Raw genomic sequence first — 27,276 nt, 5'->3', positions numbered from 1 at the left:
TTAAAAATGACTGCTTTCTTAGACATGTGGTCCCCAGGCAGATTGCCTGCTGTGAATCCAGTTTTTAATGCAAAATGTCTTTCCAGCACAGAAGTTCACTGCCAATTTATTGAAGTTCATGGAGAGAATGATATCAGTTGACAAAAATATATTAGAGAGGGGTGCTAAGTTTCAGGAGGTAAAGTGAAGGGATAAAATAGACCAAGGACTATGCATCCAGGAAAGCAAACATTTTCAAATAAATTCACATCACAGTTACCATCAATCCACTTCTCAGCAAAACCACCCAGGTTGGAAAAAAATACTGCATGAGCAATCAGAATTATTCTTCTCTGCCTAATAGTTAATTTGGTGAATTTACCTTTTGAACATTCTCATATGAAAAGAACTGCAAAGATTAGAGAGTTAAATGGGATCCAGAGGTATAAGAATATTTTTAAGAAGAGATGACTTATAAATTAGATTGACAGAGGTTCAAGGGAGATGATGGCTCACTGTAATGGGAGGCTCTAAGAATAAAATTCTGAAACTATAAATCATAAAAGGTCTCAATGAGGAAGAAAGGCAAAGGCAAGAGGCACTTAAGGAAACCACTACCACTTCACAGACAATTCTGTGAATTTGGTATTTTAATATTTATGAGGAGGACAGAGCTTTCAGGGTTTCCTGCCAGGAGCCCTGGATCCCTGCAGAGGATGGAATACTGAGAAGGGCCTCTTTAAACTTTGCAGTGGCTCCTGGAGAACATAACATGACCCAGATTTCTTTACATGGCACCCAGGGTCGTTACAGTCAGACCCTTGGCAGCATTGTTAGCTCATCTCTCTCCCACTGTGCCTCAGTCCTTGGGACCTGCTACGGTTTGAATGTCCCCTCCAAAACTCATGTTGACATTTAATTGCCATTGTGACAGTATCAAGAGGAGAGACCTTTAAGAGGTGATTAAGTCATGGGGGCTCTGCCTTCATAAATGGACTATGCCATTACTGTGAAAGTGGGTTCGTTATGGTGAGAGAGGGCCCCTGATAAAAAGATGAAGTTTGGCTCCCATTTCTCTCTGACACATGTACACTTTCTTGCCATGTCATGCCTTCTACCATGTTATGATATAGCAAGAAGGCTCTCACCAAATGCAGCTGCTTGATCTTAGACTTTCCAGCCTCCAGGACCACGAGCCAAATAAAGTCCTATTTTTTATAAACTACCCAGTTTGTGGTATTCTGTTATAGCAGCAGGAAGCAGACTAAGACAGCCCCAAGGCTCCATCAGGGAGAAATTCCTGGCACTTTCCAGGTGCTCACACCTCCCTGTCCCTTTCCAGCCTCCTCTCTCCAGCTCTATCCTTCCACTCCTACCTCCTGCCCAGGGGACTGACAACCCATTCGGTAGAGCATATCCTCTCTAATTCCTTTTCATAACACGTGTTAACACATCAGGGCATTTGCTCCCTCATTTAGATCCCTTTATTACAGTATAAAATCTGTAAAGGGAGGAAATGTATTCTATTATATCCTTATATACCCTTATATTATATTCCCTATGCCCAGCTCAGTACTTAACACATAGTAAGTGTTTAATAAAAGTTAGATGAGTAAATAGTTAATGAATTAATGCAAGATACACACAAAAGAGTATTGCAGGAAGCATTCAACAATCCAGCGGACATTTATTCAGTGAGTTAGTGTGTACCACATGGTAATGTTGTCATGAGGATATATTATTATTTCCACTTCACTGAAGTAAAAATGGTGGCTCAGAGAGTTAGACAAAAAATCCAAGTGTGGGAGGCCATAAAATGGCCTCCAAAGATATCCAAGTCCTCATGTCTGGGACCTGTGAGTATTACCTTGTACAGCAAAAGGGATTTCCCAGATGTGATTAAGTTAAAGATCTTGAAATGGGGAGATTATCCTGGATTATCAGGGTGGCACCAATATAATCACAAGTGTTCTTAGAAGAGGAAAACAGGAGAATTTACTACAGAAGAAGGTGATCTAATCTCTCTCACTGTAGAGTGAGAGATTTAACGAGGCTACTGCTGGCTTTGAAGATGGAGGAAGGGGTCATGAGCAAAAGAATGCCAGGAATGCAGCTCTAGAAGCTGAAAAAAACAAGAAAATGGATTCTCCCCTGGACCCTCTGGTAGGGTGGCCCTACTGAAACCCTGATTGCTGACTACTGACCTCCAGAAGTGTGAGGGAATAAATATGTATTGTTTTATGGTACCAAATTGTAGTTATCTGTTAGAGCAGCCATAAGAAATTAATACAGCAAGATTACAAATGCAGTTCAGTATAGGCGAGTCAGCAGGTGCATTGTCCTAACTCTGGAGCTCTGCCATTATTAGCTGTGTGGTTTTGGATGAATTACTTTATCTCTTAGTCTCAGGGCAAAAAGCTATGTGAAACACCATTCTTCCAGAAGCATCAGGCAATAGCCTTGTTTGCGCTCTGTGAGGTGGGCTGATGCTCATCTTAGCATTGCCCTTGTGGACAGGACACCACTGGACAGAGGCAAGTGGAGACAATTAGCTGTGCCCTGCCCACTGCTCAAATGTTCCTATAGCAGCCCTGTTAAGGAGAGTTGCACCGGCAGCCTGGGGAGAGCAGGGACTGGGTGTGGTGCAGGGAAAGGGGCTCTGTCTTCTGGGGTGGGGATGTTTCATATGCTTCCAGATGCATCACCCATTTAATCCTCAGCATTGCTGCTGTTAATACTTTCTTTTTATAGATGAGGAAAGTGAGAATTTGAGAGATTTAATACTTTATCCAAAGTTACATGCTAAGTGGCTGAGCTGGGACTTGAACCCACATCTTTCTAGTATCATTACTAAGACTATGTAGTTAACACCAGTGTTGGTGGTTCTCAAGGTAGGACCAGCAGCATCAGCATCAACTGGGAATTTATTAGAAATATAGATTCTCAGATTCTACCTCGGATCTACTGAATTACAAATTCTGAGGTGGGGGTGGCAGATAGTAATCTGTGTTTGAACAGGCTGTCCCGGTGATTCTGATGGCCACTCAAGTCTGAGAGCCATTGCTCTATGCTCATTGCCTTAGAGTCCTTCGGAAAGACTGTCGCCATCTCAACCCAGGCTTAGGCTGCTTGCTACTCTGGGTTATTGCTTAGCACCAGTAGTAGAAAGCGGCCAATATGTACAGTGCAAGCATATTTCCAGACTTGCCATGCAGAAGGGTGGGTATGGTGTATGTCCTCTTGGTAGAGAGTTTAGGAGGGAGGTGAAGGAGGGATCCAGCACAGAGTCAGAAATTCTACCGATTACCTGGAGAGTGAGTTTGATTTGAATCATTCAGTAAGACATGGCTAAACATCATCTGTATTTTATTTCTGAATTGTCTAATAATTAGCCTGAGACAACAAAAGGAGGCTGATGTTGTCTCGTTGACAACCATTTGATTAAGCTACAGGTTTAAAGCACCTGCCTGTATCTGGAATTCTCCATGTTAGACATGGTCCCTACATTCCTTGGAGTTTATAAGACAGGGAGACGGAACTTCAGTGATGGAAGCCCAGAGAATACATATTACAGAATGGTGGGGTATGAGTTAGATTCTGGAGGAGGGTTTCAGGCCTCCACGTTCTGCTGGCCTCATAAAGAATTTGTGAGCTTGGACATTCCTGAATGATGTACCTGTTCATCAGTTTTTTTTCTGGCACAGACATCTGAGGTCAAGTTGCCCCAGCCCCACACGAGGGCCCTCTATGGTCTGCGAATGTCTCGCCACCTCCTCATGCTGTGTTCTGTGTGGGAACAGCATAGGCGGGTCTTCATTCTCCAGCTCTGGATCATCGTGTGTTACACCTACGGAGCTGGAAGCGGGAGGTGGAGGGTTGAATACGGAAAGGGACAGTGAGGGCTAACCTAGTAGTGAGATAGCTGCAAACTGAGGCTTATATATTTTGGTGGGGGGAAAAAATATCTGACAATGAGATCTTTCTAGGCAGCAAACCTAAAGAAATGATAGATATGGTGAGAGTGTGGAAAGACAATTTTTCAGCTTTTGGTAGTTATATAACCCCTTAGACTTGTAGCATATTTTGAGATGACCCCTTTGCTGAACCAATTTCTGGTTTCTCCTCCTGTGCTCAGCTACTTCCAACATAGTCTGTGACACACTCACAAAGATTGCAGTAACTCAACAGTGATCCAGCCAGTGAATTTATGTTTTCCATCTGACATAATTTAATTCTTGCCCTCCCTGCCCCCAAGTAGGAGTCAAACCAAAAGAAGCACCAACATCTTATTTGTCCTGCCTCTTCAACTGTGCCACAGTATTTTAATTCATTCATTTGTTCATTAAAAAACTGTTTACTGAGCCAGTATTTGTGCCAGCAACTGTGCTAAGTATGGGGTATGCAACGATGAGAAAAAGCAAATGCACTCCTGCCCTTATGCTTAGAGTCTGGAGTGGGACTCGGACATCCAACAAATAAGAACAAACACAATGGTGGACCTGTGATTCCAGCACTCTAGCCTTAGGGAACCATGTCTGCAAAGGGTCCAGTGCGGGGAGGCTTGGCCACTGGGACAGGCTAAAGGAAGGCCAGAGAAGGGGGGAGAGAGAAGAGGAGAGAAAGAGAGAGAGAGAGAGGAGAGGAGAGAAGAGGGAAGAGAGAGAAAGAAAGAAAAAGAAAGAAACGAAATTGAGATGGGTGTAGGGGTATCAGACTTCGCAGGACATGTTAATGGATCCTGTATTTACCCCAGTAGCCACAGGTTTTAGCAGGAGAGCATTGTGATTAGATTTGCATTTTGAAAAGTCACTTTAGCTTCTTTGCGGAACTAGAGAAGATTCACAGAGTGCTTCTGGGAAGTGATGATGATAGCCAACCTAGGACGGTCATGGTGGGGATAGAGGGAAGAGGATAGATTCAAGAGAAACTCAAGAGGTAAATTAACTAGCTGGGTGATGGACTGGATATTAGTGGAGGGAGAGGGATCAGCAATGAATAAAAAAATTCTGGTTTAAGTAATATTAGTAACCAACATGTTTTTGCCTAATACATATAGGCACTGTCCTAAGTACTTTTATGGGTTGTCATTTAATCCTCAAAATGTTCCTGGAAGAGAGGTAGGATTACCATCATCCAAATGGGGAAGCAGGGGCACAGAGAAGTTAAATGTGTTCCCTAAGATCACACAGCTAGTAAATGACAGAGCCAGGATTTGAACCCAGGCAGCCTCCCTTCAGATTCTGTGATAGTAACTATGACATTGAACCATGTCTTGAAAAGATCAACTTGGGATCTGGCAAAAGGACATATTGTGATTGAGCAGGTGTGTTCTCATTGTGCTGGTTTCCACTGCTGCCATCACAAGTTACTATAAACTTTGTAGCTTAAAAAAGCACCCCTTCACTAACTCACAGTTCTGTAGGTAAGACATTTGGGTACGGTGCGGCTCAGCTGGTTCTCTGCTCTGAGTTTTACAAGATTGAAATCAAGGTGTTATCAGGCTGCATTCTTTCTGGAGGCTCTGAGCCTGAGTCTGTTGCAAGTTCCTCGGCTGTGGGCCAAGCCCATCTCACACTTTGAATCTCTCTAACTTCCCCTTCTGCCTTCTGCTTGTTTTGCCTTCTTCTACTACACCTCTCTGATTGCCTCTACCTTGGGCCCATCTGGACAATTCAGGCTGATCTCTCTATTTTAAGTTCATTTGATATTAACCTTTAATTTCTCCTGCAAAGTCCCTTGTCAACAGTGAGTACCCAGGGAATGAGAATGCAAGTTTAGAAATCTGCTGTCACACTAGACAATTCCTGGCCGCTTATTGCTGCTGCTGGTCCACACTTTTAGTGGCAGGGTCCTAAAGCATTGGCTTTAATGAGTTTGTGCCAATGATTTTGCATGTGTTTTAGGACCAGTGATGGAAACTCTGTGAAGTCTCCTGCTATTTTCTCTTTACATGGAACAGAATAGCTGGAAGGTTCACAGGGATGATGCTGAAGAAGGGGAAACTGAGGTGTAGACACATAGAGAGCTATGCTGAAGTTTTACAGAATTCAGGCTAGAACTTAGTTGTCCAAGTATTGGATCAGAGCTATTCCTTTCCTGTCATTTGCTCAATTTTTCATTTAATTATTCATTCATTCATTTTTTTCAACTATCCATAACAGTTATCAAGCACCTTCTCTACGAGATATTTTACCAGGTTCACGACATATAAGGCATTTACAGACTTTGCCCCCATCAAACAAACTATGTAGTGAGAATTACATACATTAGACAAATATTCCTACAAGTAACTAGATATTTATCATAAAATTAATATAAAAGAAATGTAGAGGCTTCCTAGAAAGCTTACACTAAGGAGATCTAACCTTGTCTGTTAAGGATCAGGAATCAAAGAGGTGACATTTAAACTGAGGCCCAGACGATAGATGATTCGGGTGAGATAACATTAAAGGAGGGGGAGTGATGTGTGGGGGTGTTCTAGGGTGCAGGGCAGAATGGAAGAATCAGGGAAAGTAAATGTGGCAGGAAAATACTTGGGGAAGAAGAGAATGTTGTGAGCTAAGTTTAGAGAGGAGAGGTGGGTCAGATTGACCCTGGCCTTCAAGGCCGTGGAAAGGAATTTCAGTTTTATCCTAGGGAACTGGGAAGTCACAGGGGAGTGGAGTCTCATGCTGAGCTTTGAATTTTTAAAAAGAGCATTCTGGCTGTTGTGGAAAATGGAATAGGGGATGAAGATGAAGACACATGACTGTGGACAGATGGGGTGTGTTCAGGGAGGCTAATGAGGAGAGACTGCAATATCCCAGGTGAGAAGTAGCTTGATCCAAGGTGTTAGACTAGGATAGGGGCAGAAGAGATGAAGAACAGAAAGTGGATCTGGGAGATTTGGGAGGTAGAACTGTCTTGACCTGGTGTTGGATCAGATGTGGGAGTGATGAAGGAGATGGTCAAGATGACTTCCGGTTTCTGCCATATTTGTGGCTCTTCTGATAACATAGAACAATTAAACATTATATTCCTATATATAATAAAAAGCCTTATTTTTTCATAGTTTAGCTTTTATTATATTGCAACCATTGTGATTTTGGTGGCAAGAAATCCTGTTTAATATCACCTGGAAAGAATTTGTTTCACCAGATTTGTCAAAGGAGCTCACAGAATTTGTATTATGTATTTGTATTAACTTTCAGCATGCTAATGTTTCTTCTAATGTTCCCAATAACTCCATTTTATTTCTTCTTCATTTCAACTTGGGCTAGAGAATGCAAACAATAGCCTCTTTACAAAGAAATTATGAAAGGAAGTGTCATGTCATCTTATCCCCATTTCTTTGTAACAGCCACTGCCTCATTTACCTTAGGTCCATTTTGATTTTGTCCATATGGCCCATTGGTTGTTACTAACTTTAATGATCAAATATTGACTCCTGCCTTGTTCACACAAAGCATGATGTAGCCACAGTGTGTACTCCTGGGTGGACATTAATAACATGCACCTGGGACCTGACAGCACCAGCTAAAATATAGAAACCCGTCGCATACTCCACAATCATAGCTTGAAGCTTGTTTTGATGGAATCCTCCTTGGCTCTTGTATTTCTCCTTGTGGGTGCTCTGATATCAGATTGTCTGGGTTTAAATTAATCCCAGACCTTCTATCTACCACTGGAGTACCTTAGGCATTTACCTCATCTGTTTCCTTATTTGTAAAATGGAGATAGAATCAGGCTATTGGAAGTATTGAATTAAATAACCCATATGAAGCCTTTAGCTCAGCATATAGGAAGTACTCCACATATGGGGGTTACTGTTTTCATTGTTAGGGAAGGGAAGTGCTAGCACATCATGTTTTTTCCTTTTGTTCTTCTCTGGTGATGACAGTTTAGAGGGCTAGGGGGTCTTCTCTTAGGAGAAAAAGATGGTACTGAGCAGGCTTATGGTCCCAAGTCCAGTTTTGCAAACAGGCCTTGCCAAATTGTTGCTCTGACTGTGGACATCACAGTGAACAGAAGCTGTGGGCTGCTGCCTCTCATGTGAACTTGCACCCTGTTCTTTCATTCAACTGGCTCAATATAGCCATCAGTGCCTGGGGACTGAGCAAATCTGGCCGCCTCAGCATTCTGTCTGAGTGAATGCTTCTCAAATATGTTGGCAGGAGGCCAAGAGTTGACTTGATGGGGTCCTTGGGCAAATCAATTAGCCTCTCTGAAAAGAGGGTTGATGACATGATGACAAGAGGGTGGAGGAAGGGCAACAGTCCAGCGAAGGTTCTTTACCGGTTGACCCCACTCATCTCTCCATCCTTTCTCCCAAGCTGCCTGCCCTGCTCATCCCCTGCCTGGGCCTCCAAGTGATCCCCGTCCACAAGACCCTTTCAATGGCTTTGTGCCTTTGCTCAGGTTCTCTCTCTCGAATATCCTTCTTAAACATCATAACCTTCTTTGATTTGTAATTTCTTGCTTATCCTTCAAGGCCCAGGTCAAATGTCACTTCTCTCAGATGTTTTCTTATTCATTCATTCCACAAATATTTCTTAAGCAAGGCATGTGCTGGACATGTAAGATACAGCTGTGAACAAGACAGATAAAGCACCAGCTCTCACGGGGCTGGCTGACAATAAGTAACGAACCATAAAATGTCATGTGGTAAGTGCTATGGAAAGTCAAAACGAGGTGGGCAGGTGTGGGGTCAGTGGTGGAAGGAACTGCTCAGAGGAAGTTATTTTTGAACTGAGACCTGTGGGATGAGAAGAAGCCAGCCATGTGAAGGGCAAGGGTCCTGGGTCCCAAACAAGCTGGTTTTGTTTGAAGGATGAAAAGAAAGTTGGCATGACTAGAACATGTGAGGGCATGGGGGATGGCGGTGTGAGGTGACAGCACAAAGACCTCAGGTAAGGAGTTCAGATTTTATGCTCAGTAAACAGAGATGAAATCTGATTTTCCATTTGTAATGGCACTATGCTGTGTAGAGAACTGATTAGGGAAAGGAGAGAAAAGAGGAGAGGAGAGGGAGAAGTCTGGGAGCTGGTTCGGAGGCTGTTGCAGCAGTCTGGGATGGCAACAATGGTGGTTTGGCCACAGTTACAGCTATGGAGTGGGCAGAAGTAGACCATTTAGAGATATATTTGGAAATACAGTGAATGCCATTTACTGAGGTGGGAGAGATTTGGTGGTAAAGATGGTCAGGGGGTTGGGGTGTCTGAAGTCTATTTTGGACATGTTAATTTTGAGATGCCTATTAGACAGCTGAAGGGAAATGTCAAGTAGTTAATTGAATCTACAGGTGTGAATCTTGAGGGAAGAGATCAGGAATCTATATATATTTTAAGAGTCATCAGCATATAGATGGTATTTAAAACCATGAGATTGACAAAGATCTCCTTGGAGAGTAGAAGGCACAGGGAAGAAGTGAGGATGATATCCAGGAAGATATCCACATATTGCAGTCCCGTACGCTGCCCTTCCACGCCCCACCCCAGTGACCTCCCTGACCACCACCAAGGATAGGACATCTCTCTCTCTCCTCTTTTCTGTTCCCTAGAGGGTGAATAGTGACTTCCTCCCTCCTTTGCAGGGCTATTAAGATTCTCAAGATCCTAGATTCTCCAATCTCTGCAGGTCTCACATCATATCAAGCATATTAAAATTCACCTTTATTCTACATTAACATTAATTATAGTCATGTACCATATAATGACGTTTTGGTCAATAACAGACTGTATATATGACAGTGGTCCCATAAGATTATACCATATATTTACCATACCTTTTCTATGTTTAGACACACAAATACTTACCATTTTGTTACAATTGCATGCAGTATTCAGTATGGTAACATGCTATACAGCTTTGTGGCCTAGAAGCAATAAGCCATCCCATATAGCTTAGGTGGGTGGTAGGCTATGCCATCTAGGTTTGTGTAAGTGTGCTCTATGATGTTTGCATGATGACAAAATCACCTAAGGATGCGTTTCTCAGACATATCCCTGCCGTCAAGTGACAATGGCTGTAAGTATAATTCCTTAGTTGCAGTGGACTAGTTTGACATGATCCACTTTGTAGATATTTAATAAAGATATCATTTGATTTTGATCTTTGCAGTTTTATTTGTACATTTTAGAGTCAACTCCATTTTTAAGGTTTCATGCTATTTTTGGAAGTCCTTGGGAAGCTTGTAGTGCAAGGGCATGGAACCTTAGCACGTGATTAGTGAAGTGAGCTTGCTCCTTTGACTCCTGACAATATTTTATACCCTTTAAAGGCACTTAAACTGATTCACATTGTAACCATGTGTTTTATGTCTAAGTGTCTGTTTCCCTCATTAGACTGTAAGTTTGAAGAGGGCAAGAGAAAACTCAGAACGTAGTTTGTGGCAGGGACTCAATAATATTTATTTATGGAAGCAACTCTTTTGGAATGAGAAAAAGTCAAGCCCAGGCATACAGTGTGCTTTCTATCTTCACTTGAGAAAAGGCTCTTACCCCCTTGCCTTGCAACATATGTGATGTGGACTTGCTTTTCTCCAGCACTCTTAAAAAGGAATCAGTGTTGTACTGAATGTTGAAGCTGTGGGCTTGAGTCCCAGCCACACCCCTTACTAGCTGTGCCTCTTGCATCAGAAAATGAATGTCTATCGGCCTGATTTTTGTGTGGGCCAAATTAAATAAATCCATTTTAGTAAAACTCTGTGAAGCTTAAAACACTGTATTTTTAAAATAATGTACTGTTTTCTAAAATGAAAAAAGTAAAAGATCTTACAACTCAAGCCTCAGGGAACGTTTCTGGAATTTTCTAGAAAGTGGGATACAAAATATCTTTTGTTGCCTGACACCTGGCCCTAAAAAAACCACAACTGGATCCAAACAATGGTCCTTTAGAGAAGAGACCTTGTGAGAAAGTCCTTTGGTAATAAGCCAGTCAAACTGTCCTTGTAAGTCCCTTGGAGGTAGAGAACGGGAAGGAGTGCTGGCCATCCCACGTCACATTCTGGTCCGCTGAAACGTAGTGAGGCTGCATAACTGCATCTTTATTGCTCAATAACTGAATCTGGACCTGATCTTCACCTCTAGTGATGAAGAGGAGACAGGATTATACAGATTAGCCCCATTTCTAGGTGCCAAGTAGTTCTAATGAGCTACAGTGAAATTAAGTCCACCTGGGCTATGCCCTGCTAAATAGGTCAAAGGCTCTAAAGTATTCTGTTTGAAAACTTCAGATTTCATGAGTCTGCAACAAACATAACATTTAGAAAGGGATGTTCACCAGAGAAGAGAAGAAGATCTGTGCTGTCTTCTACACATATTGGGCGCAGGGCCCTGGGCTGGGTGAGGTCACACTGCAGCTGTCCTCTGTTCCACCTCTACCATCTTGTGGTTGGGGACAGAAGGAGGGGGTATTACATTGGCTGAGCCATAGTTTAAAATTGCCTCCAATATGCAATTTCTGTTCAACACATTGCCGTCTGCCATTGCTCTCTCTGTGCAAGGCTGAATGATAATATGGAAGCTGTTAAGAATGAATGTCTATTTTATATTTTAGCGGCATGACATTCTTTTTACATGAGGGGGATAAGATGTTATGTATTTATTTCCATACTCAGATATGTTGCAAGTATTGATCACTTTGATTGAGAAACTATAGTAGTTACTATAGCAATCACTTCCCCTTCTTTACCAAGTACTCAGTATGTAAGTTCTTTAAAAATGAAGGGTAGCTTATTCAGCAGAAAATAATGAATCTGGTAGAAGAGATCAGCAGTGTGACAAGCCTCTGATAACTGGAGTGGAAAGTGAGTGATAATTAGCAGTCTTCCATGGATGTGGGGATTCAGAATGGGCACACTATCCTTCTTCTACAAAGTGTACAAATGTAGATTTTTCTGGACTAAACCACCAAATTTTGAATCACTGTTCTTTGTAGCAATAGATAATTAGATTAAAACCATGAAAACATCTTACTTCCCTAAGCATCTTGTATGCAGCAAGTTCACTGGTAACTGGAGCAAGTTCATTGGTAACGTTCTTCCCGCTCTCTTCCTGTCTTCCCAGGTAAGACTCATCCATGCTTCAGGGACCAATTCTAGCTCTACCTGCTTTAGGGAACTGACCAGTCCAATTCAAAGGAATCTCTGCCTGTTCTGAACTTAACAACTCAGTGTACCACTCATTTGAGATTTGGCATGTACTACTTGCTGTTAATTGTCTTAATGTTAAATTGTATTATTATTATGAATCTGGATATGGAATCTCAATCAATTTGTTTCAAGTCTATGTGGCTCAGTTTTCTCATGTGTAAATGGAGGATAATACATTCACCTCTAGAGGAGTCCTTCTGAAAATTGAGAGAGAACATATCCACATCAGTATGTATATACCTACTCTATATTCTCACATTGTGTAGTACATAGTAAGTGATCAATAAAATTAATTTCTCTCCATCCCTATAATGGGACTTCAAAGCAGTAGAGGCTCTTTCTCATACCTGGTTGTTATCTCCAGATCTTTAAACCTAGTTGGAGCTCAATTTGTTTGTGGCTTTGGCTGGTTTACAATTTCTTTTCCCCAAAAGGCAGAGCACTGAACCTTTAAGACTAGTAATTGCATCTCAGGCATGGTTCAAAAAGATCTATACTCCACTGCTGTTTTTAGCTAGCTTGTTCAGTCCCACCCCCTGGTATGTACCGGAGATTTATTTTAGACAAAAATTATCTTCTAGACATCCAGCCAATGCCGACTTTACGCAAGATGTCAGCAAATTGAACAAAGCCACCTTCCTCTTTAACAGCTTTTACACTGCCTACCTCCTTGCCCCCAGCCATGGCTCCTAACCCTACAGACACATACTAGTGGGTGTGCTGCGCACTAGAGGAAGAATGGGACCAGGTGGGCCCTATTCTGGGGTCCAGCATCTGTACAATCTGATAGAAACAATACCAAGCCTTTATGGATTTTTTTTCACAGCCTTGCTTTCTAAAGATGGGATTTAATATATATTCATGACCAAATCTAACCCATTCCTTTCTTACATTGCTGTTTCTCACTCCTTCTCAATTCCCTCCTCTGCTCACTCTTTCTTTTCCAACTTTATTTAGATGTTTCATGCACCTCCACCCTTTCCTTCATATTCAGCTTCTATGTAGAAACAGGGAAGTTTCTCATGACCTTACCCTTTCAGAGAAGTTTATACGTGGGTATGAACAGATCAAATAAACAGGAACTTAGGTTAATTTAATAGAAAAAATAAAATATGGAATAACATTGATTTTGGCCAGTATCAATTACAACCGTTCTACTATATTTTACAAAAAAACAACTGAACATTTTACACATGTACAGTATTTTTCAGTAAAAGTGGATTTGGATTTAACAATGGGTCACTAATTGAAAATAAAAAGACAAAAGAAAACAGAAATAGGACTTTTGTCTCTAGAAGGTTAGAGCATTTGTTGAGTCTCCAAACTTTGTACTATCCATTACATATATCTCATTATGAATATATATATTTATACATAATATATAACATTAACTTAAACTTTGAAAGCATTATGTTCTAATTAATAATGTTATGTAGATAAATGAGGCAGTAACACACTAGTAGTTAAACCAGTATTTCCGCGACGTGCACCTGCATTGTCAGTGGGAAATGGAATGCACGCTGGTAGACCCCAATGAATTTTGTTGTCATGTTGATGGTTATTCGTCTACAAAAACAGACATCATTTTTATCTTTCCTATCAATCACAGTAACCTCGTGCCTCAAATATTATGGGCTGATTCAGTTAAATAGATTTCTTTGCAGGCAAATTTGGTTTTGCCATCTGCTTGACCTTGCTTTAGGCTTGTGCTTGCATTTGTCCATGTAAGACTGTGCGTTTAAATGTAAAACTGTATGCTGTACCCAGGATTAACTTTCATTTTTTTGTGTGTCAGAAGGGCCTGTGGTGTTATAAGGGGAAGACTGCTTAGCAAAATCAGTTGGTTCCCTAGTTAGTTATGAATCATTATGTGATTCAATACAATTGCAATGCTATTAAAAGAGGGTCATCAGACTATTTACTTATTATTCACTTTGGGTTGTAAGTTATCTTTGATGTCTAGAAATATTTTCAAGGTAGGCTTTTTCCTAGCTTGCTGTTTGGATGGGGACCTCAGCATCTACTTCCTAGCTCTTTCCCAGGATAGTCCATGTTGATAGTATTCCTCTCCTCAGCTGTGACTCCAGCAGCATCTTCTAAGTAAGGCTTTCAGAAGCATGAAGCCTGCAAGATGGCTGGTCACTTGTAAAGCAAATGAGGTCACCAATGAAACTTTGATATGAAGAAACTTGATATCAGTCTAGGCTCCCCTAAACAGAGAAACTGTCAAAAGATCTGTAAGATTTCATCGTTTCTGGCCACTAATCCAAATAGTTTCCTCATAATTCAGTCTTCTAGTTTCGATGAAGTGTTTAGAGAGTCATAGAAAACCAGTGAAAATATTTCTTAAAAAAAAAAACCCCAAAAAACAGATCATCTCAACATTCAGTGGACCAGCATATAATAGTATGGCATAGTTATAGAGGGACAGAGGAGTAGAAAAATAAGAGAACTAAAAGGGTACAATCATGCCACCCATATTCAATTTCCAGTTTTATTTTCTTAAAATGACAAGATGAAAAAACTTCTTCTAATAAGCACCATTGAAAAAAGTTGCCCGGCCAACATGGGCACAAGCTTAAATATTATTTAAATAAATTCCATTTCTTAAAAATACAGGACCTCTTGGGAACTTTTGACTCCAGGAAGAGATTTCCTGCATCATATCCAAAATGCTTCCCACCATGACAAATGGAATTTCAGATGGCCTTTAAAAAAAAAATGGGGGTAATGGCTAGATAGCACCAAGAGATTGTGCAGGGTCTACAAAGTTAACACTCTGAATTTCAGGGGAGCTGGATCAGCCTCAGCTCATCTATGTACCTCTGCATTCTGCCCATCTGTCCATCACCAATTTGACTATACAGAGCAATCCCATTTGGTGAACTGCGTGTAAAATAACCCAATCTACAATGGAAAAGCCAGTAGCAGCAAGTCTATCTGATGAAACCAGTGGAGCAGACTTATCAAGTGAGTAAAATGCAAAAACCAGTACATAATGCATGAAGTAAATGATGTGTGGAGAGTATCCATGTTTCACTGTGAAATACCATGGCAAACGACACTAAACACAACTCTGTAGGATGTTCCTAATGCCCTCAGGTCCAGTTTTCTGTCATTTCCCCCAATGGTGGACTCAAGCATGCAAGAGCTTTCCATTTCATTTTTGTCTATGTATGCTCTCACGATGTTTTGGAAAGGTATTTTTAGATGTTTCAAAGGGGAAACAAGCAAGTCAATGCAAAAGGGAAAAAAAAGGACCTTCAAAACCAGGGCAGGAAATCAAATCATTACTTTAACGTCAAATTTTGGCATCAAATGCTTTGGTCATACAATACTGTCTCTGTGGTTCTGGCTGTTTAGCACTAAACACCCAGTTATAAAAGGTAGGCTTGTTGTAGTTTTATTTTTTTTTTCCATTTAAGTTCTGACAAAACAGTTCACCATCTCCCTGCACAAACTTGAGAGAGAGAGAAAGAAAAAGAGAGCAAGAAAGAGAGAGGTGGCTTGCTTTTTTTTTTTTCTTTTTGGCTTTTTTTTTTCTTTTTAATAATATGGAATAATCTATAAGTCTACAGGAACAAAGAAATCTAAGATGGCTGCTCAGCCTTGAAATGTACATGTTTTGCAGCAAAGTTGTTGAAGAACCTTCCGTTGGCACAGATTGTTCTTTTTCACAAGCATACAGAAGCCTCCTTCCGCCCAGGACTCTTCCGTTGCTTTTCCAGAAGTCAGCAAGAGAGAAGGGGAGTTGAAGACGAGAGCAGCATGATGTACACACATGGAAGAAGGTTGTGATTGGCCAGAGAGGCAGATTTGGGGAATTGGAAGAGATCATTCAGGAGTAGTCAACAGGAGGAAATTTGGTCCACCCAAAGTGATTTCAGTCAACCGCATTGTTTTTCAAGGAGAGACATTGCAGTCCAATGGTAAATGTAATTGGTATCCATTTGTGAAAAAAAAAAGAATAAATTAGAAATCAATTAATAACACAAGCAAGAAATTTGTTTTCTTTGAGATACCTAGAGCAGAGAGTATACAGTCATTTATACCATATTTCATTGAATCTAAGACACAAGATTTAAGATGCACCATCATTTTAAGTAACACAAAGGAAAAGATGCTTCATATTAAACTGTGACACAATATTGTCTTATCAATTAGAATTTTAATTTTAGACTTATTAAAAGTATTTGTTATACTTATGTAACATTCTGTTTCCATGCTTATGCAAGAATCTTTCCTTCGAATATTGAACAATAGTTTAATTTTCAAACCTCTTTAGAACTGCAATTAAATTCAACACAAGAAGAAGCAGTCATGTGCCTAACTAACTCGGTTGAACAGATGTCTCTGCATCCAACTCTCATATCTGGGCAGTAACGCTGATATCACATCAGTTTTCTGGTCAAAAGCAGTTGTAAACTGCCACAAATTATAAGATGCATCTGATTTCCGAGGTGATAAAATGTAAAAAATATATGTCTTAGAATCACAGAAATATGACAGTTGAAAGAGAATAAATAACACATCCTTAAGTGCAGCTGCCATGTGATTTCAAAAGCCTGGTGAGCCATCAATATTCTCATTTTGTAACTGACCTGAAAATGGGCTCACTGCAGATATGATTTTTCTTTTCCCACTTCAGCCCACAAGCCTGACACTCCGCTTTTAGCAAAGTGCCATTTGACATAACTTATCCAGTGCTCACCATGGTTTAGGGAAAGTAGTTAAAGCATTACAACTCTTGAAATGCCTGGTACCAAAAGTACTGTTGGTGAACATTTCAAGTTGTTACAATGGATTTCCTGCATCGATCATCACTTCTTTTTTTTTGAGACAGTCTTGCTCTGTTGCCTAGGCTGGACACGATCTCTGCTCTCTGCAACCTCCACCTCCAGGGTTCAAGTGATTCTCATGCTTCAGCTACCCAAGTAGCTGGGATTACAGGTACGTGCTACCATGCCTGGCCAATATTTGTATTTTTAGTAGAGATGGGGTTTCATCATGTTGCTCAGGCTGGTCTCACTTTCATCTTCCTCAATTTTCTGTTACTAACCTACCAAAAATTCTGGTCATATTCAGAAATAGGGGAGCCATGTTTTTAAGTAAAGTAAAGGAGGCACTTGCTGGTAACTAAAAAATGATACTTACGTGGCCCCTGGGGTGCCACCACCCCAAGCCTTTACCACCCCAGTGTGCTATAGTAGAATCAGCCCTGGCGAGAAAACCTCAGAACACAGGAACTGACTGTGTCGGGCCCACGCCTGCCAGACCAATCACATACTGGAAAAACCATGGAGATGCAAAGTCACCTACGATGCTCCAAAGAAATAAGACTACAAATGATGTCCTATCAATGCTATCAATCATGTGCCCCGTTCTTTCTGACACCTTTTTGAGATTCTTTGTAGGGAGTTGTGGAATAACCAGATGAGGTCAGTAGTATTATCTTCTTCATTTTTTACAGATGGTGGAAATGAGGCCCAGAGAAGTTCATAACCTGCCCAAGGCCTGGAGACCAGGTATGAATGACAGCATTCTGACTTCCAAGTCCACATTCTCCTGACAATGGTACTGTTGTTCCTTTCATGAAATTTCCAGAAGGGGAAACATTCAAAAGAAGGGAAAGAATAAACCTAGGGCAGTGATCATGTCAGTCAGATTGTTCCAACTGCATATTTTTTGTTTGTTTTCTATTTTTATAACAATCCAAAGATGTTTTGAACAACAATAGTTTAAGCAATTTCTACATCATTGGCATGTAATATCTGCATAAATTTAGGAGTAAATCTTAGGGTCGCTTCAGCGTAAGTTATTTCAAGAGTCAAAAAAGTTCTCAAAATGTTGGAGTTGGAATAATTTAAATTCATTCATTTTTACAGATGGGGAAACTGAGGCTAGAGAGGTGAGGAAACTTGGTATTAGCTAAATTGTTAGGGAGAATTGGATGTGCAGTGGTTCTCAAAACTGGCTGCAGATTAGAAACACTTGGGAAGTTAAACCTATGATCATGGGCTGCACCCCAGATCAATTCAATCAGAATATCTGGGGATGGTGCTGCATCCTGGTTCAGAATCATTGGTGCAAAGAACAGACCAACATTTTGAAATATTAAGTTCTATACTTAGGTCTATCATTTCCTAGCTCTACACCTTGGGTTTTCCCTTCTGTAAGATGAAAATATTACTTCCTAGCCTCACAGACTTAATGAAAGATTCAGATACCCATTTAATTACTGTTTATACATCATCAAAATTATAAACAATCCAAATAATAGGAGATTGGCTAAAAACTATAGAATCTTCACATGATTGAATTTTATGCTGCTATTAAAGTTTCCTAAAACTTTGTAAAAACATAGGATAATGTTTATGCCTAATGCTTAGTGCAAAAAGCAAGATACAAAACTCTATGTGCATGGTATTTTTAATATGGTAAAAACTGGAAAGAAATACAACAATAATTAGCTAGAAAAGGCTACATATTGTATAATTCCAATCATACAGATTCTGGAAAAGGCAAATCTATGGAGACTGTAAAAAAAAAAAAAAATCAGTAGGGGGTGGGAGAGATGAGTAGGTAATTCACAGAGGAGTTTCAGGGCAGTAAAACTACTTTGCATGGCGCTATAATGTTGCATACATGTTGTTATACATTTGTCCAAACCCACAGAATATATAACCAAGAGTGAGCCCTAATGTAAATTGTGGACTTTGGGTGATAATGATGTGTCACTGTAGGTTTATCAACTGTAACAAATGTATTCCTCTAGTGCTTGATGTTGATAGTGGGGGAAGCTATGCCTGTGTGGGGAAAACGGGGTATATGGGAAATTTCTGAACTTTCTGCTCAATTTTGCTTATGAATCTAAAACTGCTCTCAAAAAATAAAGTTTATTAATTAAAAAAATTAACTTGAGCCATATTGGCCAGTGCCACTGTAGCTGATTTCTTTCTTTTTGCAATTCAAACAAATCCATTAAGGGCATAAGTTCAAGATGAATGAATGCCACCAAAATATTGAGCATGTCATATCTGATGCATGATGTCATATCTGATGCATGCTGTGAGTTTCTTTTTTAAGTGGAAAAATATTAGTCCTGAAAGTAGAAAGATCATACTTTGCTTCATAAGATCGATATGGGCAGTTGTACTCACCATCCTTGCAAATGGCTCCCATTTGACACATTCCTAAGTCTAAGAGATACCCACTAGGGCAGCTTGTACAGTTCTTGAATCCTGGGCCATTGCACGTCAAACAACTGATATCACATCTATGAGAAAAATGTACAATTTTTTAATTCATTCACACATGCACAGGGGAAGGTGTGTTTACTAGCAACCTCATAATGTCTTACATTTAATTATCCCTCTGAAGATTACTCAAAAATCTTTCCTCACAACAATTGCTAGGTTAGGTGACATAGGTAGACACTGTGATTTTAAAGGGTATGGAGCATGTACTTGAAATTGAAATATTAAAGGTTTTAAGGTGCCCCTGAGGCAAAGGAATAAAAATATCAAAGATAAGCCGGGTGAAAGCTTCAGAACAGTGTCCACAGGTACATGTTTAAACCTAGTGTTATCATTACAAATTCTAAGTTAAGTTTTCTTATTTTCTTATGAAGATAGTCATCAAAAGAACTTAGGTCTAAATGCTAGGGCCCAGGGGGCAGATCCGCTTACTTTTTGCAGGATTTGTATCCATTCTCTGAAGAGTGGTCAAAGTAATAGCTGATACTACAGCTCTGCACGCATCTCCCATCCTCCATGAAGTAGCCCTCTGTGCAGTTAATGCACCCATCAGCTCCTGCCCCTTAAAAGCAAGACAAACACAGGAAACGAGAAATAAAACCTCAGAGGTGGTGGTGTCATGGGCTTCTTCTTTAACAGTTTGAGAAAATGGCGTCAAAGAATAATAATTTAATATTCATGCTTTTTCTTGATTTCCCTGGGAAAAAAGCCTTCAAAGTTAAAATGGAACCTCTTGACAAAAACATTCACTGTCTTTTGAAAGAGGAGCTATCACTGGGCTATGTAAGTTTCTCAATGAGGATAGGATGCTGATGACTGCTTGACTTTCAACGAGAATACACACACAATTATCAAAAGAGAAATAAACTTTTCCAGCATTACTTTAAAAGTATCAAGTGGGTTGCATGAGTGATGGCCCAAACCAGAAAGAAAAGCAAAACCAGAACCGGGAGAATAAACAAAAGAACTAGGGAAGGTACCAGCACAAGTGGCGCAGAAGCGGTGGCAGGGCTGGCAGTCCTGGCCGTTGAAATACCGTCCATCTTCACAGGAGACAGAACACCGGGATCCCTGCAGGCTGGAAGAAGTATAAAGGGAGTTTCCAACAGACTGTTGTGATGAGGCCAAAACGTAATGACTCCCCAAACTCCATATGTAACAGATACAGTTTCCCTCAGAGGCCAGTGGATTTGGCAAAGCTTCAAAGCCGGGGAAATAGCCCGTATACCCTTTTTTTTCTCCTCTCAATGCTTATGCTTCTCTGTGCCTACAATGATGTCTGTAGCATACACACACGCTGCTAGGCTTCGGGGACAGCCTCCTTAATTTGTTAGACTGATGGGCACACTCCTACTTTGCGCAACATCTTACAACCCAGAGGTTTTAAAAAGTATTTGATTGATTGACAAAACAATCACATTGTCTAGCAATAAGCCCAACAATTTCTTAATATCCAGACTTACTACATAATAAATTAAACAGTTATTTCATGATTATAAATGCAGTAGGAACACATGGTACAATGAATTATGACTGAGTAAAAGTGTACGACCATCCTGTCCAACCCACAGCTCAAATTCTCCGGAGTAGCCGTTCTGATTTTAAGTGTTTCTGATTTTAGTCTTCTATAGGTTCTCGTCAAAACAACAAGATTTAAAATACTTTTGCCTCTATTTCTTGATTTATTCATTTTAAACACTCTAATGAAAAATTTATCAAAACTAACTGTACTGCTATTTCCCCAATCATCTTGACTTTTCTTTGTTATATTATTATTTAGTGTTTCTGGGAGTTATCTAAACTATATTAATCTATTTAAATTTCTATTTACCTAGCAATATGAGATAGTACTTAATGAGTTGTCAGAATGTCAAATGAGAAATGCATATTTTTCTCTCCCTTCTAATTTCTGTCAGCTATCATATTTTTCACAGTCTACAGGCTAATTCTTAAAATTGAAAGCAAATAAAAGATTTTTACTCTATTTGGCTGGGCATGGTGGCTCACACCTGTAATCCCAGAACTTCGGGAGGCCAAGGTGGGTGGATCACTTGAAGCCAGGAGTTTGAGACTAGCCTGGGCAACACAGTCAGACCCCATCTCTACAAAGGCTAAAAAAAAAAATTGCTAGGCACAGTGGTGCCTGCCTGCAGTCCCAGCTACTCGGGAGGCTGAGGCCAGAGGATTGCTTGAGCCCATGAGTTTGAGTGAGCTATGATCACACCACTGCACTCTAGCTTGGCTGTCAGAGCAAGAGTCTGTCTCTTAAAAAAAAAAAATTACAATAGTTAATATAAAAAATATTATTCACTGAATAACTAGTGTGAATGGAAACACAGTGAGAAAATGTAATCCTATGCTACCAAATCAATGAAACTAGAAGATCAGTGTCTAAACAGGGTTAAATGGTTTCCATTGTTTTAAACTCTTTACATTGCTCCAAATTGACATCTTAATTGACTGCTTTGTATGTGGATAATGCTAACTTAAAAAACTAAAATTTACTTTTCCCTATGCTCTTAAAAAAATTTGGAAAGTACAAAAACAAAGTTGAAGAAAAAAGAAACCCGAACAGTCCCCATTAGCATTTAATTTATTTCCTTCCTGGATTTTGTGCACTGATATATTTTTTCCCTGTTTGTTCTTCACCACTATTTAAAAATTTACAAGTCTCTTGAGGCAAAACGGTCAACCCTGGAAGCCCTTAGAAAAATGCAAGGGGCCTCAAGGAGACTAAGGGCAGCATAAGTGAAAGTGGACTTCATTCATAGATCTCCTCACTGGCCAGAGAGAGAGCGCTGTCATTTAAAAAGCCAAAAGAAAATCCCTTTCCCTTTCTGTAGCACTAGAAAAAAGGATACTGCCTTAAATGGATCCATTTGAGAGGAAATAAGGACCACCGAAACACTTATCAAAGTTAAAAAGCTGCCTAGTTTTTCTAATACAGGACAGCACTTCCTTGTGAGGTTGGCATCTGTTCAGCAGGACACAGAGGTTGCACTGTATGGAGAAGGAATGAGGTAAGGGGGACGTGTAACAGACAGCAGTCACCAACCCTGAAGCTTTCTGCTGCTTCCAAAATACAGGTACTGCGAGGCTAATGCACTTGGTATTGTGAATGCCTCTGTTCTCTCTGTGATAAACTGGCCAGGTTAGACCTGTGCTGTACAACATAATCTGGCACACATGGCTACTGAGACCTCGAAAGGTGGCTATAGTATGGCTAAGAAACAGAATTTTACATTTTATTTAATTTTAACTAATTTAAGTCTAAATGTGAACAGCTGGCACTTGATTCCATTACTGGCAAAAATTTGGGTACGTTTGGAACAACTTGGCTATGTAAAATTTTCTTTTTCAACTGTGAAACCTAAATAAAGATCAAATATTTCTCATAAAAACAATTTTGTCTGAATTGAGATGTGTTTTAAGGGTAAAATATATATCAGATTTTGAAGACAGTACAACAATGAAGAAGAATGAAAAACATCTGATAAGTTTTTATATTGTTGAAATGATATTTTAGATACATTAGGTGAAATAAAATATTTTATTAAACTCATTTCCCCTGCATCTTTTTACTTCTCTTAATGTGGTTACTGGCATATTTAAAATTACATATATGGCTCTCATGTTTCTACCAGCATGCACTGGTTTAACATACCCTATACAATGTTCCCTAAGAAATCAAATAATTTAAATCATCTTTTATTTCTCATGAACCAAGTATGTGCCAGATGGTAGAATAGGTATTTTGTAAATGTTATCACAGTTAACCTTTATCATAATCCAGCAAAACAGGGGTTATTATCATCATTTTATAGAGGAGAAAATGAAGGCTCGGAGTAGTTAAGTGACTTGCCCCAAATCACACAGTTAATAAATAGCAGAGGAGGATGTGAGCCCACATCTACTTTCTTTCTTTCTATTATACTGCTTTGCTCCTTCTCCAAGAAGAATTAGGTGGCTAATTCTTTCTCAGTACTGAAGTCTTGAGATGAAAATTGCCAAGTAAGCTAATACTGAATGCATTCATGGGGGGAAAAAGAAATAAAGCCATAGATAATTAATCTAAATGAAAATGATGCTCCAATACTGGTTAATGGTGAAGAATGTACCTGCCTGGAAACTGTCTGGACCCTGCCTAGTTTACCTCCAATCACAGGTGGAAATAAAGACATGATCAATACTTAAAAGAAATCCAGTGCAGCAGAGTTCTAATTCTATGTACAGCCCCAGTCCAACTCTTCACTAAATGCAGAATGGTCTCACCTTCCCTACTGAGATCAAGAGGCTACCTAGTTAATTTGAGCTGTACATTGTTCTCTTAGAGAGTTGACCAACTATTGAGGTTTAGCAATGAGCAAGTCATCCATTCAAGGAAAACATCTCCTGGTGTTAAATCTATGTGCATACCATAGCATAATGGAACCAAGCCTGAGGTACTTAAGATAAGAGAATGATTGGGTATGTGGAGAGAAATAATAAAGATAAGGGAATAATTTCCGACCATCCAAGGGATGAATCGGGGGATTAAATATAATTCATTGGTATTACCTGCAAAGTAATCCTTGACTGGCACAATGCAGGTTAAAAAGCACAAAGAATGCCTCTCAAATGGCCATTTTTATTGAGTTTTATCTGAGCCATCTTTTCTAAAGAGAATTTATTTGGATATAACCCTTCTTTAGCCAACACAGCATCCCATTTTTCACATATAATAGCAGAGATAATGCAAATAGCAATCAAGTGCTTGAATGGGAGTCAAACCAAGGGTAGATCATAAGAGAGCTGTTTATTTACTTGTTTATCATTTTTTCATTTTATTTACATTGAGAAGCTCTTTGGGCTGTGTTACTTGATAAAATCCTTCACTCTCTTACCTTAACCCATCCCTACATTCTGTACAGTTATGGAATTCAGTACATGTCTTGCAGTTTTCACTGCATTTCCGGCAAAGATTTTTCTCTGTTAAAAAAAAAGAGAAAGTTATAAATCAGTTGGTCAATTGGATTCCATAAAAACATCAGAGATGTTCTAATGCTTGCTAATGTATGCTACAGTACCTATGGCCTTGACTAGACAATTGCAGGAAAAGCCACAGAATCACTATTTGTTATCATTTCTCAGCAAACCAAGTACAGACAGGAACTGTAACACTGGAAAACACCTTAGACTTCTCTGCCATTTTGCAGACAAGAAAATGATAGCCTAGCTAATTCTTAGTTGAATAGTTTATAGGCCTTTTTTTTTTGCCTTCTTCTTCCTAGTCTCTCTCCCCAGGAGGGTTTCCTAACTTGCAACAGTGCAAATCCCCCTCATGAAGCTGGGACAACATCACTGTATAGGGATTGAAAGGCAATGCCTGAGACAAAGGAATGGGAATGTAGACCCCCATGCTCGTAGCTTTTAGGACTGGTCAGTTGAGCTGAACTAGAGAAGGGAATCTACATTTAAGACTGCAAGGGTAAGGATTGCTTATTTCTTACATTGTTTATTTTAAACACTATTTTAGTGTCTTGCACTTTACAGCCGCAGTGGAATTGGTATAAATGTTATTACAATTCAGATAATATCTATATTCTGGAGAAATCTATATTCTGGAGAATAGAAATGTATCATTTGAACAAGTATACTGTGAATACTTGCTTTCCTAGTTACTACCAGGTCCATATTGAAAAAAGTTGGCAAATTTATGGTTGTTCTGTGGAGAAAAATATTTGGCATATTAAGAAAGTCCTTCTACCTTAGATAAAATTTTGCTAAAGTCTTGGTACCTGCTCTGATATGCAAGTGGATTATATCCATGTGAATTTGTAGAAATGAATGAAGCTTTCTTCATGGGCTTCCATCTGCTCTTTAAATGTTGGTGTTCTTCAGGGTTCCATAGAGAAACACAGCTTAGTGGATCCCTGCAAGGACCTGCTGGATCAAGTCTGAGCCTCTGAGCATGAAATACGAAGCCCCTTACAATCTTAACAGTAGTCATCATACGGTCTCTCTCACTGTCTCATTGAGAATACTGCACATGCATAGAATCTTAACTCAGATGACCTAGATTTGCATTCTGCTTTTAGCACCTCCAGTGGGCAAATTCAGGGTCTCTGTTCTTTTATTCATTAAAATGAGATTACAATGTTACCCACCTCTCTGGTTGTCTTGAGAAGTTAAATAAAATTAATTATTCAAGGGAACGATATGAACTATTAAGCACTGTAAATGTGTTGGCAGTAATTATTACTAGTCATGATCATATGTGATCATTATGTTGTACATAAATGGACTCATTAGAGAAGAAAACTATAACATAAGGCAATTACATAGAAAGAGAGATATACAAACCACTTGTATCAACACTTCGTGGTAGCTGAAGTCATAGTTTGAACACCTTAATTATCTACCTTCTAGGCTCTGGAAACAACAGACTCTCAATTACCTTGGTTCTGTCATACAACATTCCAGAATCAAATTTCTTTTTCAAGGCTCAACCTTCCTGATAGAATTTTGACTTTTTTTCCTCACAAGGAATACTGCATATTTCTGTGGATTCTTTATGCCCCCTTCTGTCTCCCAATTTCTCCTTTCTCCCTCAAGTCAAATTTCATGTTCTAAATTTTGGGGCAAGCAAGAAAGGCAGAGTCCTTACCCACTGCCCTAAAGGGTAAGTTGAAAGACCCTCTCTGCCTCACAGAGAAATGCTCCTCTTTGAAACCAGAGAGAATTTCACTTCTTAAGAAGCAAGAGTACTCACTTCAGATTTCTTGTCTGATTTTATTTTAAATAACTCTTGTTCTTTTAAACTTGAGTTTTCTTTTTTCTTCCTTAGGTTGTGCAGAAACATGAAATTTCAGTGCCATCATATACCATGGTATGAGGTCCTTGTTAAGAGAAATTATCCAGAACTCAGAAATAAAGGAAAAGATAACTGCAGTCCTTTTCAGAGCCACACTAGAGCACTGTCTAAGAGGTCTATCTGAAGACTATTTAATTCTCTAGGGCAATATACCTTCGTCTGTTTGCTAATGATGGCTGATTAGGGCCCAAACTCTGTGTTAAGGCACACATTTTTGTTTGGTAAAGTTGCAAATTACTCCTATTCATTAGAAAAAAAACACTCCCCCAAATTCTACTTCTATTGCCATGTAGAAAATTATTAAATTATTCAATTTTGTCTCCAACTTAGCAAAAGGATTTCCATTTTGCCTTTCCTGGTGGACTACAGTACCTGATCATCTTTTAGCCCTATTTGTCACCTTGCAAGTTCCCTCATTAGTGGGTTAAATATGTCATTGACAAATGTTCATTCTACTCTTAAAAGACAGTTATATTTTTTGAACTTTTTAAAAAGTATATTTTGATATCATACAGGCCTGGTGTCTATTTGGTCAGTGTGCAGAAAAGAGCAGCCTGAATGTTGTCCTTAGCAAATCTGCTTGTAAGGTTGGCCCATGGCTGGCACATCTGGGAACTTGAATTTTGGGAGGGTTCCCACTACCCTGAAAAGAGTGGCTCACTTTGTCTAAACTGTTTGTATAAACAATATGGTTTATGGTGAACACCTATTTTCCTTTGAAGAGTCTGGAATTTTGGTATGTGTCAGGTCTGACCAGTCCCCAGTGACAACCCTGGGCCCTGAGTCTCTAATGAGGTTCCCTGGTAGACAACATTTCATGCATGTCATCACGCATTGTTGCACGGGGAAGTGAACATGCCCTGTGTGGCTGAACCTTGTTCCATATGCCTTTTCCCTTTGATGATTTTTTGCTGTAATATCTCCTATCTGTGAGTTCATGAGCACGACTATACCCCAGGCCTTGTGAATATTCCCAGCAAATCACTGAATCTGGGGGTGGTCTTGAGGATACTCTGACAAAGTTATAAGCATTTTTACATAAAGCTTCTAAAGGGTTC

The 27,276-nt window shown here is 39.7% G+C and overlaps 1 protein-coding gene across 7 annotated transcripts in view; it reads right to left on the bottom strand.

Moving 5' to 3' along the window:
• Positions 1-27,276, bottom strand: part of PCSK5 (proprotein convertase subtilisin/kexin type 5) — a 465,695-nt gene that overhangs the window by 150,568 nt on the left and 287,851 nt on the right. For 2 of the 7 annotated variants that reach the window (XM_016960969.4, XM_520079.8), the window contains exons 17-20: positions 24,249-24,333; positions 20,346-20,443; positions 19,798-19,927; positions 19,270-19,385 (exon numbers count right to left, since the gene is read on the bottom strand). In XM_016960969.4, the coding sequence (XP_016816458.3) occupies positions 19,270-19,385; positions 19,798-19,927; positions 20,346-20,443; positions 24,249-24,333 (429 nt within the window). Of the gene's footprint in view, positions 1-13,181; positions 15,829-19,269; positions 19,386-19,797; positions 19,928-20,345; positions 20,444-24,248; positions 24,334-25,142; positions 25,291-26,121; positions 26,244-27,276 lie in introns of those variants that run through there. The other 5 variants (XR_010148685.1, XR_010148686.1, XM_003312114.6 and 2 more) reach the window with 5 other exon arrangements.

This window comes from Pan troglodytes, chromosome 11, assembly GCF_028858775.2.
Source record: "Pan troglodytes isolate AG18354 chromosome 11, NHGRI_mPanTro3-v2.0_pri, whole genome shotgun sequence".
NCBI classification, from domain to species: Eukaryota; Metazoa; Chordata; class Mammalia; order Primates; family Hominidae; genus Pan; species Pan troglodytes.
Note: the sequence above shows the minus strand (reverse complement) of the source record. Positions and strands in the feature narration are given on the sequence as shown.